The sequence below is a fragment of the Pteronotus mesoamericanus genome, unplaced genomic scaffold (genome assembly GCF_021234165.1).
Source record: "Pteronotus mesoamericanus isolate MK-2021 breed Mesoamerican mustached bat unplaced genomic scaffold, CSHL_Meso_final contig_52, whole genome shotgun sequence".
NCBI lineage: Eukaryota > Metazoa > Chordata > Mammalia > Chiroptera > Mormoopidae > Pteronotus > Pteronotus mesoamericanus.
Genome location: NW_026555189.1, coordinates 2,461,715 through 2,481,387, shown reverse-complemented (window position 1 = coordinate 2,481,387; position 19,673 = coordinate 2,461,715). Strand labels below are relative to the sequence as shown.

The 19,673-nt window shown below is 52.5% G+C and overlaps 1 protein-coding gene across 1 annotated transcript in view; it reads left to right on the top strand.

The window, feature by feature from the left end:
* CMIP (c-Maf inducing protein) overlaps positions 1 to 19,673 on the top strand; it is a 226,350-nt gene that overhangs the window by 139,859 nt on the left and 66,818 nt on the right. Inside the window, exons 2-3 of the mRNA XM_054579136.1 lie at positions 1,766 to 1,891; positions 11,823 to 11,873. Of these exons, the coding sequence (XP_054435111.1) occupies positions 1,766 to 1,891; positions 11,823 to 11,873 (177 nt within the window). The remainder of the gene's footprint in view (positions 1 to 1,765; positions 1,892 to 11,822; positions 11,874 to 19,673) is intronic.

The window sequence follows — 19,673 nt, the reverse complement described above, 5'->3', positions numbered from 1 at the left end:
TGCTGTTCTCCAGTAGCTTATCTATTATTTTGTTTGTTTTCTCTTTGCCCCGTTGGGCTCCTGTCTATTCACTGCTGTATCCACAGCACCTGGTGTGGGGCCTGGAACAACACAGGTGCTCAGTGACATCAGGTGAATGAATGAACAAATCACTTGATCAATCACTGTAACTTCCAGAGCCTGGTGACTGATCATATCAAGGGAAATCTGAGGCAGCTTAAGCCTTCAGCCTTCTCCACTTTCTCCACCACCGCCACGCCTCAACTTTGGCAGGTAGAAATTGAAATTTAAAAACCTCATGGAGGTCCTCAGTCATCCCGGTAAAATCACCTTGTTAAGCCATAGATTTTAAATTGCGCTTCTGTTATAGCACAGCTTAGTGGCCAGGGTGCTGATTCTGAGTCAGCAGCTGAGTTCAGTGCTGGCCAGCCCCTTCCCGGCTGAGTGGTGTGACGGCCGCAACCCCAGCTTTCTCATCTGTGCAGTGGAGGTGGTGCTGCATCTGCTGCGTGGGCCTGTGGTGAGGATTATAGGAGGCAGGCAGCGCTTGCCACGTGCCCGGGAGTGCTGGGGGCGTGTCAGGGCTTGGGCGATGCGGGCCATTATTTTCAGCGGTGCTGTACTCACCTCTAAGTCTGCTGAAGTCTGGCTCCCTGGGGTCAGAGGAACAGGGACATTACGGGTACGTGGCGGCCAGTTCATTCACCTGGTGCCTTCTCTTCGTGATAGCAGAAATCACTCAGAAGGCAGTGACTGTGAATTTCTCTTGTCCCACCCTCACATCAGCGCTGACCGATGATGGCCTTTATCGTTCTTCCTATAAACACAAATTGTTGTGTGCTCGCCACACGTCAGGCTCTGGAGAGAGAGAACAGGGACTCAGGCAGACACGGGCCTGGCCTGGCAGAGCTGCCGCCCGGCCAGAAGGCAGAGATCAAACAGATAACAAACCATATAAGTCCACAGTAATGAACCCAGGTGTGGTGAGCACAGAGGTCTCAAACGAGGATGTGACTGGGTGGGCTGTGGCGTTGGGGGAATCACAGGCTCCGCCCAAAAATCTGTTGAGCTGAGACTTGGAGAGTAGAAGAGGAGATGACAGGGTGGGGCCATGGCCTTTCTGGGACAAAGGGTCAGCAGGCCTGTGTGGGAGCTTGGGAAGGGAGAGAAGACACAGGGTGGGTCCAAGGAGGAAGTGGGACCAGGCCTGCGGGGCCTGGCAGTGGCGGATGGGAGCTTCTATTTTGTGGTCAGACCACTGGGAGTCATTGAAGGATGCTGAGCAGGAGAGTAGGGGGACTGATATGCCAACGTGGTGCGTGGCCTCGGGTGCTGAGTGGAGAAGGCATATCTATGGGGAAAGACAAGGCAGGGAGACCCGTGGTGGGCTGTGACTGCTTTCTGGGAAGGAGAGGGTCATGACTCCACCTGTGCTGGGCCGTGCCAGTGCTAAGAGGAAAGTGCACCTGCCTTCAGGGTGCCCCCCCGTCTAGTCCCAACTACATCCCCAAACAAAACACACGGCCAAGTTTCCTCTGTGGCTGTGGCTGGATCCTGCCAGCTAGGAAAGACAAGGTGCCTTTGGTCCCTAGAGGTGCCAGGTGTCTGCACTAGCTAGGTTAGCTTGTCTGCACCAGCTAAGTTAGCTTGTTGCCGCAGTGGGGATGTTTTCCAGAACCTTCTTCTGAGGCACAGATGTTATGTCTGATCTTGTAACCAATGCATATCTTTTCTTTTTCTTTTTCTTTTCTTTTTTTTGCTGCAGCCAACTGGGTACATGGAAAACTCAGTCTCCTACAGCGCTATTGAAGACGTTCAGCTGCTGTCCTGGGAGAATGCCCCGAAGTACTGTTTACAGCTCACAATTCCTGGGGGAACTGTTTTACTGCAGGTAGGAGAAATAAACATGAACCAGCAGTTTCTTCTCCCAGCCCTACTCATTCGCCCTCCTCTGTTCTCTTGGAGGGAGACAGCCAACTTTCAGGGGGAAAGGTTGTTTAACCTAGGGTATTTTTTTCTCCAAGTAGAAGAAAAGTGTAAACCGAAGCTCCCTGGGCAAATGGAAGATGGAATGCATGCAAATTGAGCTCCTACCGAATGCTTGCCACAGCCTGGAAGCTTTACATATTGTACTCTTACTTCTCTAAACAAACCTGAAAAATGGATTTTCTGATGCCCATTTTACAGATGAGGAAACTGAGACACATGGGCACAGTTGTTAGGCCTTTAAGGGGTTGTAAGAAACTAGTAAGCAGCAGGCATCACCTTTTGCTCGAGTGAGGATATTTCTTACTTCTTGTTGATCTAAATCTTTTGAGACTCTGATGGAAGTGTGAGCTGTGCTCTTGGAAATGTGCATACCTTGTGTGTATTGGTTAGAGCCGTTTGATGAAAATGATGCAAACAATATTCAGACTATCCGAGGCATAAAGAGAATTTGATGCTGTAACTGGGAAGTCTAAGAGAACTTCAGGCATAGCTGAATCCAGGAGTTCAGTGCCATCATTAACATTCAGTGCCTCTCTGTCTGTCTCCTCACTCTGCTTCATTGTGTTGGCGACATTGCCAGGCTGCGTCTCCATGTGGTGGGAAAGATGGACTCTGGCAGCCTCAAGTTATGCTCTTGGAGCTTGTCAGCCTTAATAATGTGAAAGCCTGGTTTTCCTCCCGTATCTGTCTGTAAAATCTCATGGAGGGCTCTGATGGGTTCTGCTATAGCCCTGCACCCTGGGGAATGCCCTGCCTGCATTACACGCCCACCCTTGACCACAGGCAGCTGTAGGCTCTGGTAACCCTCCCAGGACCTCGTGGGACTGTGAGAGTTCAGTCCACCATAGAAGGAGTTGTGGCAGAAAAAATAACATGGCTGCTGTAGTACATACATGTGATGTGTTCTATATCATTTCAGGGGGAGCCACCCCCAAGTCAGGCGCCCCTCATTTAGAGAGAATGCACTCTGTCATCGTTGGGAGAACAGCCTGCCTTGGCCTTTCTTTGACAGGCATTTTCTCTCTAACTCTGTCACTCCCGGGAGACCTGCTGTGAGGCCAAAGACATGTTCCCTAAAGCCCATTTCCTAAGTGGCCACTGGGCTGTGTAACAAACAGTGGAGCCAGAAGGCACGCAGTGAGGCCTCTGAGGAATGCTGAGCTCAACAAGACAAGTTAGTGGCTAAACATCCTTTAGAAAAATTCTCTTCTTTACTGTTATTTCTTGGAAGACACCAAAACCATGCCCGCCTCTCTGTTGAGTCTATGAAAGAAGTGGCCAGTTCCAGCTCTCTTGGACTGGGACGGGGAAGAGCAGCAGAGGAAGATGAGGGAGGCAATAGCAGGCTCTGTGGAAAGCTGAGAAAAGATGGGTGCCAAGAACATCCCGTTGGAACCACAGAACACTGAGCCAAGGGAGGAAGGTGAATAAGCCCCCTGGGCCCTCTGGGGAGACAGAGCCATAAACAAATGACTGCAGAGATTACAGCTAAAATAGAGGCGTGTCCCAGAGGACTGGAGTCCTGGAGCAGGGAGTCACTCACTCAGCCTGCGGGTGCCAGAGCAAGCTCTCTGGGAACGGGGGCATTAGAGCTGGGCGCTGAGGGATGAGGAGGAGTGTGCCAGGATGCGGGGCACACACTCTGGGCAGAGGGAACTTGGCAGCAAAGTGTGAGTTTAGGGGAGAGGGTGTTTGCTCCCTTGCAGGAAAGGCAAGGGGGGCATTCAGGTCCCTGCGGATGCGTCTAGAGCTGTTCGGTTGCCACCAGATCCTATAAATCTTGTTAGCTGAACGAAGAGGCTGAGGGCAATGGGGAGCTATTGAAAGCTCCTAAGGGGTGAGGCAGACAATAAAGGGGTTAATCCAGTTGCATGGCAGAGGGGGCTGGATATGTGAGTGCTAGAGGGAGGCAGGCCAGAAGGAGCCCTTTAAATAGTCCAGTAAGAGGTGTGGCTCAGTGGATTCAGCACCAGCCTGCCAACCGAAAGGTCACCAGTTCAATTCCCAGTCAGGGCACATGCCCTGGCCCCCCACTGGGGGCGTGTGAGAGGCAACTGATCTGTGTATCTCTCGCACATCCATATTCCTCCCCCTCCCTTTCTCCCTCCCTTCCCTGTCTCTAAAAAAAAACACACACACACAAAAAAACAATCTTTTAAATAAATAAATAAATAAATAAATAGTCCAGCTAGAGAACAGAGGCCCTGAGCCCCCAGCACCCTGGGCATAGTGGTCATGATGCTGCCAGTGGGAGCAGCAGGGGGACTTATCGCTTCTGGAGCTGGAGAGGCAGCAAGTACCCCCACCAAGTAAGTACCCAGAGTGCCCTGGGACAGAGGGGCAGTGAGGCTTGGAGGGGTGTGGGTCACTGGGCAGTGCCTGGAATGTCCCTTTAACCCAGGCCATGGCTGTGGGCCGGCTGTGATGACTCGCCTGGCTGGGGCTGCACCTGGCAGCGGCCTCACGCAGAGCCCTCCCCGCTGTGCTGACAGACGGGTTGGCCTGCGGCTGCTCCAGCATCCCCCTAGCTCACTGCCCCCCTGCTCCAGTGGACAGTGCAGCCTGCACAGCCCTGTAGCCAGAGGCTGGAGCAGGAGTGTGGGGAGAGGGGGAAGAGGAGGAGGCAGCCGGCAGCTCATGGGATCCAGAGCTAGACTCGGCTAGAGCAGGGGAAGCAGACGCAGCCTCCACCCATCATCCAGGGTATCCCAGGTGGGTGCACCTCGCCCTTGCCCGCCTTGGTCTCTCTCGCTGTCATTTCCATTGGCTCCTACCTTGCTTCCTTATTGTCACCCTCCTGCCTTCCTTCCCATGATTCATGGGGTTGTGTGGCCTTCTTGTTATGTAAATGGGTTTCAAGTCATCTTGAACATAGGCTCCAGGCTGAGAGGATCCAGTCCATGTAGTTATGGGGTAGCCAGGGGCACTTGGAGCTCCAGGGTGGTGGCCCCAGGTGAAGGGCAGGGTGCTCCTTACATATCGTGGTGACAGTCAGCAGGATCCTTTGCTTTGGGGTTATCTCCATTTACATGACAGGACCCAAAGCCATGGGATGACACAGCAGTCTTCCCTGCTCAGGTGGAAAGGAGGTTTGTGAAGCAGCCAGGAGTGCTCAGAGGCAAGGCTGACTTGTAGAGTTTTATCTGGGTGCTTCTGGTCATCAGAGGATGACAATGCCTCAGACAGCATTGTCCCTGCAGATGCCATTAGCCAAACAGGATTGTTTGCATTTAAATTTAATTTATCAAATTAAGAATGCAGTTTCTTGATCCACTAGGTACATTTCGAGTGCTCAATAGCCGCATATAGTTAGTGGCTACTGTATTGGACAGGGCAGATAACGAACATTGGCATCATCACCCAAAGTTTTGCTGGACAGGCTGGACTTTAGAACTTTTCATTTTGACCCATGCTCCATGCTTTGGGCCCGCTCCCAGGGGAAAAAGCCTCGGGATGCAGGCAGGTCTGTAATGTTTAGCATCCCTGCATCCCTGAACGGCGTCCCCTCCTGCTATACGTAGCACAGCTGTTCTCTACATAGGGGCGAGGTAGGGGTTTGCAGGGTCCTACCTGGTACCTTTTAGTCTCCCCTCTCTCCTTTCTCTGGCACTCCATATCCATGTGAGTATTAGTTATTAGTTTTCCTCTATCTCTCTGATACTTTTCCTCCATGTCTTCCCTCCTTTTCCCTCCCCTTCTCTCTCTCTTACTCTGTTTCACGATCTTAGAGTTTCTTTTTCTCTGGTGTCTTTCTTCAGGCACATCTCTCTACCCCAGCCCTTCTCTCTGGGTATCTTAATTTTCTGTCTCTCTCTCCTCTCTCAATTTTCCTCCCTCTCTTCTCACTGTCCCTCTCCCAAGGGACCTCCTTACAAAGCTGCTTTGTTGGAATTTGAATCTGTGCTTCACCAGACCTCAGGGAGCTGACCTATCTGAGTTCAAGGAAGGTTAAGAGATGTTCTTAGGCAAACATGCCCTCTCCCCAGCTCGGAGATGCCAAGCAGTCTGCCAGCAGGTTGGGGCCCCAGACAAAGGCGCCAGCCTTCCCGGCTGGGTCCAATTGGTGTGTTTCTTGATGCTTTGTGATTTTCAGCATGAGCTCCCTAATGCCATGTTATTAGAATCCCCCGGTGCAGAAAGGACCTATTTATCTTCTTTCCTCCCTTAATGCCCTTTCTGCTGGTGTTTCACTGTGAGGAGGGAACTGCTAAACACATAAATGGTGCTGTGAAAGCATCCATGGGGTGTGGCCCGTGGGGTGGGGTGGCGTGGGGTGGCTGGCATCGAAGAGCTGTGTGGCGGCAGATCATCTTTGGGGATTTCCGCCTCGCAGTTGGGTGTCTGCTTCTACATGAGAAGTGGACAGGGCCCACTGCTCTTAAAACAAGGTTGCTGGTGAGACAAGACCCAGGAGAACCTTTTTCCCCGAGAGCTGCTGCTTCCTCCTGGAATGGTTTCCAAAACCTGCTCTTTCCACGGACGTTCCGGGCAACTGTTTACCCCAAACGCTGGCAGCAGGGGCAGGGACAGGGCGGGTTCCCTTCTTACTGGAAGCTGGAGAGAAAGACCTTTCCGGTCTGAAGATCACGTGCTGTTTTTTCCCTAAGAAGTTGAGGTGGGGAAGGAGGACTTGGAAACAGTCACCCCCAGCGCACCCTTGGCTGTTTTTCTCACCTCTTGAGACAATACAACAATGAGAGAACTTGGCAACTTTTGAAGAGGAAATTAAGCAGAATTTGCCTGGAACCAGGCCCTTTCAGTATTCGAAAGATTTATCACTGGGAAAAGTCTGCGCGGACCTGAGCAGACCTACCTCTTCTAGGGCCTCGTTCCCATGCTCGAACCGCGTCTCCGCAGAGTGAGCCTCAGGACTCTGAGTTGTGCCCTGTGTCCCAGGGGACCAGGTTGTCCCAACTCAGCTGTCCACAGGGCAGTGTTGGGACTCTGTGCAGAAACTCGCCCTCCCCACCAGGCCGGGCGCAGCCCAGTCCTCTCTCTCCCTATCCTTGGAAGGCACTTAGAGATGCTCGCGCAGGGATTGCAGATGTCCCCCCGGCAACCTCTGTCTTCTGTGAAACTGGACAAGCCAAAGGAAGAAGCTGTGCGTGGCCCACCCTTGTTGCAGCCTCTGACTCCATCAGCGAAAGGGGAAGTGGCCATGAGAGTGCAGTGGCTGCACCACAAGTCACCTCCCCTCTTCTGGAGGAAGTCCTGGCCCGCCCTCTTGTTCGGGAGGTATGGACTCCTGGCAGTGGGAGCAGGTGCCGAGTCCTTCCCCCTCCCCTGCCATCAGCATCATACTTTGAGATTTCCCAGCCCGACTCCTGGAGCCAAGTGGAGCCCAGGTGCATCGCTATCCCTCATGTTGGGGTGGACAGAGAGAGCAGGCTGAGGGGTCTGAGGGGTCAGACAGACCTGCGTCCTGGCCCAGCTCTACCGTGCTCTACCCGTGTAACCTTGGGCAGCAGGAAGGACCTCTCTGGACCTCTAATTTATCTGTGAACTGGCCCCATAATACTGGACCTTGGGTATGGTGAGGATGAGCAATATTACGTATATAATGCTTCACCCTGTATCTGGCACATAGTAGGTATTTGGGAGAAAACTGCCATGATTATTTCTAGAGCCTTAGTCAAATACAGTTTGGGAAAGAGAGGATATCAAGGATGAATAGTTCTTTTGAAAGTCTACTCTGCATGACACTTCTTCAATAAGTAGAATGTGTATAGTGATTTTCTATCCATTCACACATCCACCCATCCATCCACCTGTCCATCCATCTACCCATGTATTCCCCTATCCAGTCATTCATTTATTCAACAGGTCAGCCAGTCTTTTATTTAAAAAGATTTCTCTGGGTTTTGTGGACATGGGGTGAATAAGTCAGACGTGGTCCTTGACCTCACAGAACCCATAGCCTGGAGAGGAAAAAGAACAAAGAAACTAGCAATTACAGGATAGTGTGATATGTGAGATGAGGTGTCACCACCTGATGGGTTGGGGATAGGGAGGGGCAAGTCACCATTAGGACAGGTATTCTGGACAATTGGCAATTCAGGTGAGACCTGAAGGGTAAATAATTGAGCAGACAGTAAGGGAGGGGTGAAGGCAGAGTGAGTGGGATGTATACTCTGTATGAAAGCCAGAGTGGGGGGGGGAAACAAGCCAGGTTATGCTGGGTTATGCTACAGTGACAAGCAGCCCCAGATTCTAAGTGGCTTTAAACAGCAAAGGGTTATTTTTTACTCATGGTGGGTCGGCTGCGAGCTTGCTAGTGGAGCACATACTATCTGCAATGTTTCTGGTTACCAGGGAACTACTAAATACTGTACTAGCTCTTCAAGTCTCCCACTGGAAGTGACACGGGTCACGTCAGCTCATGTTTCTCTGGCCAAAGCAAGTCACCTGGCTGTGAGTACCTACCACGTGCTTGAAGGGAGCTGAAAACACCAGGGATGGACACTGATAAGACCACAGCAAGCCCAGGCCTTAGATTCCTCATCAGAAGCTTTGCAGGAGGCGAAAGCTTGGGTTAGAGTCTTGTCCTTAACCTGTGGTCCATGGTATAATCCGGCATTGCCTGAACAATTGCGTGTGTGTGTGTGTGTGTGTGTGTGTGTGTGTGGTGTACGAATGTGTACATTAGGTGGGAGCCCATAGCTTGTTGCAGGTTTTCACAGGGTTTCAGGTTCCCATAAATCCCCAGAAGACCGAGAACCCCTGCGTGAGGGCTCCTTGAATCCCTTTGAGCCTGATTCAGAGGCCCTCATCCCCTATAACAGACGATCGCATCTGGGGCTTCGGAAGAGCAGCCAGCCTGGAGGGGAGAAGGGGAGAGTATGGCCACCTGTTCCCCAAATTGTCCTGGGAAATAATGAGCCCGGTGGGTGGGGTGGGCGACATTTGCTGTCCCCCTGCTGTCCAGGAGGCTGCCCTTGCTCCCCGGGGTAGGAGGCGCAGGAGAGCCAGGTGGAATGACTGTTCCTCAGCCAGTGTCTTTGGGCTTTGCTTTATGTGTAGTTATTTCATTCAGTGAACTTTTAACACCGGCCTCGCTGGAGAGGGCACAGTGAATGATACTGGATCCTGTCTCCTTTTCCAATCCTGTGCGCACACGGATAGACTGCAGGGCTGGGAGAGGGGCTCTGTGAGCGGCAAGTGGCGGGAAGAACTGCAGGGAGGTGGCGGAGGAAGGCTGGTCCTGGCCCAGGCATTGGGGAAGACGAGGAGTTTCAAAAGCAGAGAAAGGCGGGCACATGCCAGACAAGGAGGGGCAGGCAGTGAGGGTGATGTGTGGTCAGGGGCTGGGTCAGACTCCTGCGTGGGCAGGGCCCTACGGCCTGCTCTGAGCCTCAGTTTCCTCATCTCTGCGGTGGCAGTATACATGCCTTCCCCCCATCGTGAGGCGGGTAAGGCATTTTGTGTGATGCCTACCTAGTCAGCAACATCAGGCTGCTGTTACTGACCTGCGGGATCTTGGTCAGTCCCCCACAGAGCAGGCTTCCTGTGCCTCTGTCATAGATGGGGAAGTACCAGGTCTCACAGATGTTTTCAGCTGGGACCCACAAACCACTCTGTTGAAGTCAAACCTGCCTTCTGTCCTGGTCGCCATGCTGGACAGTCACGGGGAGGGTGGAACTGGTCTGGAAGCTGGGTGTGGCTGGGCCAGCGGGCTTGCAGTCTCCCCCAAGAGGAAAGATTTGGAAAACTCAGGGTATGCCTGAAAGGTTAGGCGTGTGTGTGTGTGTGTGTGTGTGAGAGAGAGAGAGAGAGGCGGGGTTTGTGTGACAAGGGCGGGTGAGATGATTTCACTGAAGAGACCCTCTGCCCCTTCTAGACAGTGAGTGCCCCTGTGAAAGGCAGGGCACAGCAGATCCAGCCGGGTGCGGGGGCAGGAGAGGAAATCTGCTGGGCAGGGCCAGACTCACTTGGAGTGTGAGATTGGAGCTGGGGGGTGCCAGGAGGGTCATGGCGTAACCGGGGGCAGCTGAGGCTCTGGGGGCTGGCTGGCTCCTCCAGAGAAACAGGTGCAGGGAAAATGCATCAGAGCAACTCACCTTGCCTCCAGGTGTGGCGTGAATCTGCTCAGGGTTTGGAATGAGTCTCTGAGCCTGATCCCCCTCTGCCCTGCCACTGCACTGGTTCCTTTATTCAAGCCCAGGGATTTCCCCAGCCGCTGCCCTGACAGGCAGTTAGGGTGAGGAGGTGGGGAGACCTGGCTCTCCTTGACTGAGGGAGACCCAGCGTTATACACGCTTGGGCATGGACGTGGACGGGTCGGGGGGAAAAGGTAGATTTTCATGTTTGGAGGGAGGCTCTGGCCTTTGTGAGAGTCCTTCAATGGGTCAGGGTCACTTGGTACGGGGCTGTGGGGTCAGGTGGGACCCAACGTTGCGTTTCTGCCTTTGAGAGCGCTCAGTGGAAAAGGGGACTGCCATCACACTGGTTTACAGCGTGAGCCCAACTGCCTGACTTCCGGTCCTGGCCCCACGCCTGCTGCCTGTGAGCCCATGGAAAAGTTTTTAACCTTCAAGCCTCAGCTTCCTCATCTGTAACTATAGGGATGAGCTGCGGCCAGTACCAGTTTCTCACGGTAGACTTGCACGGACTGAACGAGCCAATCCATATGTAGGACTTAGTGCTGGATCCGGCTTGTGTTAACCATGCCATAAAATCCAGGGGCGTTTAACCTTTTGGCGCCTCTGGGCCACACTGGAGGATGAAGAAGAGTTGTCTTGGGCCACACATGCAATACACAAACACTAACGAAAACTGAGGAGCAAAAAAAATGTTTTGAGTAAATTGATGATTTTGTGTTGGGCCACATTCACAGCCATCCTGGGCCGCACGCGGCCCTGCCGGCGTCAGTGTTGCTTCCCCATCAGCACATGTGCGAGAACAGGGGTGAGAGCAGGAGTCGGCAGGGCCTTTCTCAGGCCACGTTTTATTTCAGAGGAATTGATGGTAACAATAATAATAACAATGGCTGCATTTCTGTTTGACTACCTACTATATGCCCAGCATGCTTCTAGATGCTTCACAAAAATCATTCTCAAGCCTCCTGACATTTCTGCAGGATCAGTGTTATATTCCCCATCTTATGGATGAGTAAATTGAGGCAGAGCCGCCCTGGGTCTCTGAACTAGGGTGGTGTAGATCAAGGAAGATTTTGCTCTCCGCACAGTGATTTTTAACCCAGGTCTGCGCAAGTTCAAAGCTGGCTGCTTTCTACCCTGACTTTCTGCAGTTGGCGGGAGGTACAGTGCTTAAACCCATAGGCTTGGAAGAAAGGCTGCTTGGGTTTGAATGTACTTAATTGATGTAAGATCTCAGGGTCTCAGTTTTTCCCTCTGTGAAATGGACATAGTGTCACCGTCCTCACAGAGCTGTTGCGAGAGCTGATGACAGACTATGCAGATAATAACCGGCAGGTGCCTGAGCAGGGCTTGGTACGCAGGAGCCACCCAAACAGCTCCCGCCATCATCACCCCACCACCCGTGCCTCCTTCCCTGCATCTGGGCCCCTCCCGTGATCCTAAATAAATAAGACACATGTGCACTAAAGCTCTTCCAGCCACCATGTCTGAAGTCACTCCTACCCAGCAAAATAAGCACACAATGGCAGTTAGGTCTTACTTCAGAAAAGTCACCCTGGTTATCACATCTATTTTGGTTTTGTACCCAAAGGGTTCAGCTTGTATCCCTGCAAAGGTTGTTAGGGTCACAGAGCAGACCCTGTTGGACAGACAGGCTGAGGCTCGGGTGTGGTGTAAAATGCTCTGAATGCTGCAAGTCTGTGACTGGACCTTGCTCTCCTGTTCTTGTCGTTGCAGGCTGCCAACAGCTACCTGCGGGACCAGTGGTTCCATTCTCTGCAGTGGAAGGTAAGTCCTGACTCAATTGCTCATTCCTGGCAGCCCCTCTATTTTGGGCGTGGCTCTGTTACCCAGAGGCAGGAAGGCGGAGATTTGTCTCTTGCCTTCCAGGTGGCTCCGCGGCAGAGCCTGCTCCGTTGTCTAAAGCCTTTCCCCCATCACCCCCTGTCATTTGTCGTTACCTTCTCCCTGCAATACCGATGCAGCATTCTTGTCCCATTGGCCCTTGACTTTGCTCATAGCCTTATAGTGCTGCTCCTGCTTTCAAAAGGATGTGGGACTGCTTGCTGGAAGAACAGGGGCTCACCTGAGACGTTGGGGGAGGCAGGGCTTTCGGGGCTCAAGAGGCTGTCTTGAAAGTAGCTTCTAAAGGTAGCACCAAAGCTGAATTTCCCAGACATTCAAAAGCACAACTGAGTTTTCATAATCTTAACTTCTGGTTCTTTGGGCTAATTTCCCAGTTCTGGCTCTGCATGGGATGGTCCAGAGCCCCCAGCATATGAGGGAAATTGGTCCTCTACTGGTCACTTACAAAACCCAGGGGCCAGATCTGCTGAGGAGGTCCTCCCCGCCCGGTGGGGAGTCTGTGTCCTGCTCCCTGGCTCAGGCAGCTTCCCCCCATGCCGTGCCTCCGTGTCTTTCCTGCCTTCTGAGCTTTTACTTCAGAAGGAGCTGTGATGGGTCTGTGGTCCCATGGAGCCTGTGGGGATGGCTGGAGAGGCTGTCCTGTAAGCTGGAGAGCTGCGGGGGATGAGCAGCTGGCCCTGCGCAGGGTTTAAGGCCATGGGACGACCCAGGGAACACTCAGAATTCCTCTCGTGCCTCTGGAGGGGCTGCTGTCACAGCCAAGCAGAGGACGGAAATACGACCCCGGAAAATTACATTCCTGGTCCCAAAGAGGGCCACTCCTCTCCGTCTCCCCGACAGCTGCAGGCAGGCCTTCTCGCCTTGGTGCCTGTACGGCCGTCTCAGAGGCTGAGCCTGAGCCTCCAAGCTGGGGCTGCTAAGGGGAAGGACTGGTGTCTGCCGAGCACCAGCCGTGTGGCGGGAACGTGTGGCCAGGCCCATCATGTCCATTTCACCCTTGCCACGACCATATAAGGCTGATTAGTGTCACTGCTGCCGTTTCATGTATGGGAAAGGTGACGCTAGACTGGAGCCCCGCTTCCACAGTTATTAAGGGCCTGAGGCAGGGTTCAAACCTACATTTTCCCCATACCTGTAGGTGTCTGAATGGAGGTGGACAGTACGAGGTGGCAGCTAAAAAGGCAAGGAGGCACATGCCAGCTCACAGAGTCAATAGGTACTGCCGAGGGCTTATTTCCACAGGGAGAGTGTCCCTAAGGCCTGGCTCTCTGCGGCCAGGCATGTCCCAAGACAGGCAGGGCATGCATCAGGACCTACGAGGGGCCACCTGAGAGTTAAATGCCAGAGCAGGTGAGAGGGAGGGAAGATGGATGGGGTAGGGGGGAGCGCTCCCTGAAGGAGGAGGCTGTTTTACTGCCACAGTCTCCCCCTCTTTATTCTCAGTGCGTGTTTCCCATGTGAGCCCTCGCGAAGGATCACCTTGCTTTTCCTTAGCTCAGGGCAGGACAGAAAGTACTTAGAGATATACAGCCTACCTGACAGGTTGGGAAAACACCTCAGTGGAAAGGTGGCCAAGATCAATGTTAAGAGAGAGGCCGTCTTAGTGGTAGTCCACAGATCTCTGTTCTCTGTCTTGCCCTGGTCAACACTTTTTCCAACAGTGATTTATATCGACTCCTAAAAAGCAGTGCTTGTGAAACTTACGAATATTATACAGCTCAAGGGAAGGCTAAGATGGTGGGCACAGACAATTGCAGTTCAGGAGACTGACTGGCTAGAAAGATGATCTGAAAGTGACAGGCTTGAAACGTACACTTTCGGGCATCAAGGATTCCAGGTGGAGTTCAGACAACTGAGGTAGCAAGTACAGAATTCAGGATCCCTGGGCTCCTAGCAGGTCTCATGAAGACCTGGATGTCTGCATTCAATTCTGGTGGTGTTTGGTTTGTTTATGGTTGTTGAATTTAATCAGTTAAATTTTTAAAAAAAGAAAGAACATCCAGGAAACCCAAGTCAAAGTGTCAGGGAACCACCGGGCATCTGGCAGTGCGTGCCCCTTTTGCCAGGTGGTGGTTGGTATACGATGACTTTTGTTCTCACTATATAGGCATTTGATTGTGTCTTAGGCACGCATAAGATACAGGATGTTCCCCTTTGGTAATTGCCCCTACCCGCCCCTGGCCCCCATGTTTTAGGTATGCTGCCACCAGGTGGCAGTGGTATCTCAGTGTCAACAACTTGATTTCATTCCTGTGGCTCTGGCCACCTAGTTTTGATGAGATTGGAGGAGGCCTGCTTTCCTTTCTTTTAAAATGGCAAAGAAATATAAGGTTGTTTGGAGGTCCTTCTGGCTAGCAAAATGAACTTAAAGGCCTAGATTCAAATCCTGGTTCTGTGGCTTCCTTGTCCTATGGTCTGCCTAGGTTCTAGCAAGTGTTCATTAATTGAGATGCAGTTACTGAGTACCTACAGTGAACCAAGCATCGCTAGGTGCTTCCCTGTTTGTTGTCCTTCAGCAAATGAGGGAACCAAGGCTCAGAGAGGTCTAGTGACTTACCCATAGTCACACAGCAGATTTCAGTACAGATCTGTGGGTCCATCCAGCCTCCGGCTTAATCCAACTGTGTCTGATTCTGAGCTTTGGACTCTTCAGCCCACTCAAGATACGACCTCCTGCTTCTCTTGATATAACCACTGTTTTTATAGTCAGCCATTTGTTTTTTTCTTTTCTTTACTCTTCTTCTTTTCTGTATTTTTAACTTAAAAAATCAATAGAACATGAAAATGAGGGACTTCAGAAATCCTACAACCTCAGCTTGTGTTTTTAAATTTTCTAAATGTTATTTTTGTCTTTTCCCCCCACACCAATATGTATTTGCATGTTGTAGCTGCAGTTCACATAGAGAATACATTTTCCTATTTGTAAAGAATGTTACCTCTTATATACTGTGTTCCCATCACTGTAGTTTTTATCAACTAAAGTCGTACTGGTACCTCTTGGGTATTCTCAACAAGGGGGCCCCAAGAGGACCAAAACTTGTTGTTTGGGGCTTTAAAAACCTTAAGTTATTACAGTTATATGTGGCCCTCCAAAGTTCAGCTCTGTTCAACAAAATTTTGTTTTTTAGTATTTAATTTCAAAGGCAGGAGGGCATATGGGGTATAGGATGTCTAAAAAGGCTCCTTAGGGGGACACTAATGAAAAAAGGTTGAGCAACGCTGCTATGGATCTACCTCATATTGTGTTCTAAAACAAGGAAGAGTGTAGATAAAATAGCTGTGTAATATTCTTACTAATCTCTGCTCCATCCTGGTGAGCCCATTGTTTTAATGGCTGCAGCTCTGAGTGCCAGTGTGTTCACATGCCCTCACCTGCCATCCCAGTCCATTCGGAGCGTTTCCTTAGCGCCCTGCACTATGTTTTAAGCATTGTATCATCTCCTCTCAGTGTGAGGAAATCTTGAGTCATTTGCCCAAGGCCACCCTGAAAGGGAAGTGAGGTTTGACCTACAGCATCCCAGCCCCCGGGACGCCCTTCCCTGCCTCCGCCCTCAGCAGCTCTGCCCTTCCTCCTAGCCTCCTGCCCTCAGAGCCCTGCAGGCGGAAAACCAGCCTGTCTGGTCCCAGGAAGGAGTGTGGATGAGGTTACTCTGGGCACTGTGATGGCAGCTCCAGCCCTCCCAGCATCCCCTGGAGCAGAGCACGCTGTCCTGAGACTCCTTGGGGAGGCCAGCCCTGTTTGGTTTGGGCGGTTCAGCCCCTGAGGCCAATTCCTGAGCGTATGGAAGCATAAACAGTTGTACTGAGTTAATGAGGCCTCATTTCTGACTCAGATGCCCCTTGGAGGCCAGGTCCTGTGGAGACAGGCCTGTCTATGTGTACAAGGCCATGGGGGACAGCTGGTTTGTGTGAAAAGGCCAAGAGTGTGTTCCAGGCTTTCAGGGCAGGCTCTGTGTGTACAGAGCTATGAGAAGACAAGCCTATTTCTGTATCAAAGGTTTGAGGCGAGAAGCCCAGGTATATACATCTGTGAGGGGACAGGCCTGTCTGTACACAAGGCTGTGAGGGGACGGGCCTGTGTGTGCACACGAGGCTGTGAAGGGATGGGCCTGTGAGGGTACATGAGGCTGTGAGGGGACAGGGCTCTGTGTACACAAGGCTGTGAGGAAATGGGCCTGTGCGTGCACACGAGGCTGTGAGGGGACGGGCCTGTGTGTGCGCAGGAGGCTGTGAGGGGACGGGCCTGTGCGTGCGCAGGAGGCTGTGAGGGGACGGGCCTGTGCGTGCCCAGGAGGCTGTGAGGGGACGGGCCTGTGCGTGCTCAGGAGGCTGTGAGGGGACGGGCCTGTGCGTGCTCAGGAGGCTGTGAGGAGATGGGCCTGTCAGTGTATAAAGACCACGAGGGAACAGCCTGGTTTGTGTGACAAGGCCAAGAGTGTGTTCCAGGCTGTGAGGGCAGGGCGTGTGTCGGTAAAGCTATGGGAACACTGTCCTGTTTCAGTGTCCAAGGATGAAGGCAACAGGCCCTGGCTACCAGCTGGGAGGAAACATGCACCGGGCTCATAGAGAGCCCTGGGAAGCGGATACACCTCCCCTGCCGAGTCGGCCAGCCGGCACCTCTGCTGCCTCCAGCCCTGAAGAAGAGCCATTTCACTTCCTGAAGGGGGTTCTTCAGGCCATTGCACAGGAGTCTTGAAAATTAAACTGACTTTATCCCCTGGGGGATCTGGGTCACCCTGAACAGCCCCAGGGGTTGAGCTCAAGTGCAGGGGACAAGGAGCAGACTTTGTGAGAGACAAGAAGCTGGCCCAAGGCTGCCAGACAGAGGAATGCACTTGGCTCTGGGAGAATCCCAGCCTAGGTGTGCATCCCCTCTGGCCATCTGCCCCGGGCCACACTGCCTCCTTCTCCCCGGAAAGGTTTCCCCAGCTCCTGGGGCAGCCACAGGTCATCTCTGTCCAGGGCTGTCTGTCCTCTGTACAGAGTAGGAGGGTGAAAAAGAATGTGGGGTTCATGTCTGTGTGTGTGTGAGGGGGTGGCCGTGTTATGAGTGCATTGGGTATGGAATGTATGTTTATTTGGGCCTCAGTTTTCTCCTTGGTGAAATGGGGATAATACTGGTACCTCGCTCATTGGGTCATTGTGAAGAGTGGATGCTCTGTTATTTGTGAAGCATTTTGAAAAGAGCCGCGCAGGACCAGTGCAGTGGGAGCAACATCGCATACACCTTTATCGGGTGTCTCCTTTGCATCGGTGGCGAGAGCGGCCTCCTGCAAGAACTGAGGGTGGTGGGAAGTCTAATCTGAAGGGCTCTGCCCGGTGTGGGCTGTGGGGTGTCCCTCAGGTTTTTGAGCGCCGCTTTTGCCTGGCTCTTAAGGTGCATTAGCTCCCTTAATCTCATAATGGTTCTGCAAGGTCTTTGCTACCCCATCTCACAGACGAGGAGACCAAGAATCTAAGGGAACAAAGGATACTGCAAAGGACAGAGGCTTCTAAGGATGTCACAATCTCGCTTTCACATCAGGCCTTGGGTGAGCCCTCCTATACCGGAGCCCCTGCTGAGGCTCAGCAACCGCCAGGGTCTCCAGTGGGCTGGTGAAGAACCAGAGGCTTGGAGGCAAAGACCATGGCGGCAGGAAGCCTAGGTTCTCCTCTCTCATGGGGCCACCCCCTCGGGAAGGCTGAACCCCTCATCCCCATTCCCACGCAGGGAGAGAGGCCCCAGCTGGTGTCAGGATTCCTGGGGAACAGGTCAGAGGGACAAAGGCCCTTGAGCCGTCACGTCCAGCCCTGACCTTCCTTTCGGACCCACCCCCGTTTCCCCTCTGGGGAGGAGCCACTTCTAGTCCTGCCGCCATATCCCCTAGATGACTTTCTCTGCCCAACTGCCACCCCCCAAGCTCACGTGCCCCGGCACACGTACCCTGAGACTTCCTCCAGCCCACCCTCAACACTAACAGCAGGTGGCCACCACTGCCCTTGGGGGCAGTCGCTCCTGTGCCAAGCGTGTGCCTTCCTGTTGAATCCTCACAACTCTTAAGGAAGGGCCTTGTCCTCCCATTTCTCCATTCACAGATGTGGAGACTGAGGCTGAAAGGTTAAGCCATTCACACAGGTCACACAACTATTAGATGGCAGAGCTGGAGTTTGAACACAAGTTCAACTGATTCCAGAACCTGGGATCTTATCCACTGAGAACATGGCTCCCACCTGCACACATATGTGAGCGCCCACAAGCACACACACCCCACACTGTTTCTCATACCTGTGAGTTTGCACTTCCTGACTATTCCCTTGGCGCCTTCCATTTCCTGTGACTTGCCTGTTTATGGCCTGGGTAGTTTTATTTTGAGAGGCATTTCATGAGGGCTTTATATTTTTCTCTAAGTCTCACAGGCGTCACCATGAGGATTATGTGAATCAACCTCTGACTTGGCGATCCCCTGCTTGTCATGGGTGATGGCTGATTGCCCTAACCCATCCTGCTTGTGGCACAGCACACTCTCAGACCACCTGTCTTCAGCCTGAGAATGCCAAGCTCAGGAACAACCCAGTTCCACATCTGCCCCAAACATACTGCGTCACCTGTGTCCCCAGATTCCAGCATCAGGGCTCTGTGGGCCTGGACCTAGCCTTGTTTCTGAACTCCCCTTGACATGGAGCCACCGCCCTCCTGTGTGGCTCCAGGCTGAGCTCACCTGCTCTGGCCAGGATGTCCCTTTGCCTGGAGGGAAGACAATGGCCCCTATTTCACCCGTCAGTTACTTCCGAGGTGGCCTCTGCCCCACCGCCTTCCTCTCTGTCTCCTGCTCTCTTCCTTTGCCTTTCACAGTGATCATGAAACCATCTTCACAGCCACATCAAGGACAACAGTCACAGTGTTCCTACCAGTCCCCACCCAGTGACTGATTTCACTCTCACACTTGTCCTTCAGGTTCGTCCACCTTTGTACAGGCCTCTACGGACTCACACTGGTTGGGCACTTGACCTGTTCCTGGTTTTCTATAGGTATTGCAGACATGACTGTCCCCCTGTATCAAAGCTTTTACCTTTTTTGGACCACTTTTTTAGGGCAGGTTTCCAAAACAGTGGTTACTGGGCAAAGTTGGGGTATCTTTTGGTGACTTGTACCTTGTCTTGCCAGTTTGCTCCCAAAGAGTAACTTTGCAATGCCTAAGGGTGAGGGCTGTGGACCACACCGCCTGGGTTCAAATCCTGGCTCCACTACCACTACTGGCTGTGCAACCCTGGACCAGTTATGTTCTTCTCTGGGTCTCTTTTTCGTCCTAAATAAAATGGGATTACAATAGACCAAGCTCATTAGGTTCTTGTGATGATTAAATGGGTCAATAGCTGTAAAGAACTTAGAACACCACCTGCCATGTGAGTATGTATTGGATCAGTGTTAATTAATCCTGCTCTGCTTTAATGATTAAGGACCCTGTTTCCCTCTGTGAAGAAGGGCTCTAGCGGCCAGCTGTAGAAGAAGGGCACAGGCATAGCACCTGGGCCACCAGCCCCAAGGGAGCCCATTGCAGGCATCACTAACCAGTCATGGCCCTCTGTCCCCGAGACAGAACTCTGCTCAGCATGGCCCCCTGCTGGCCCAGCTGAGCTGACAAGGGGAGTGAAGGCTTGCCACCATCCCGACTCTCATGACCTCCTAGTCCTGTGGTCATGGATGTCAACTCTCCTGCCTCTGAGAGAGAAGGTGAACAGGGA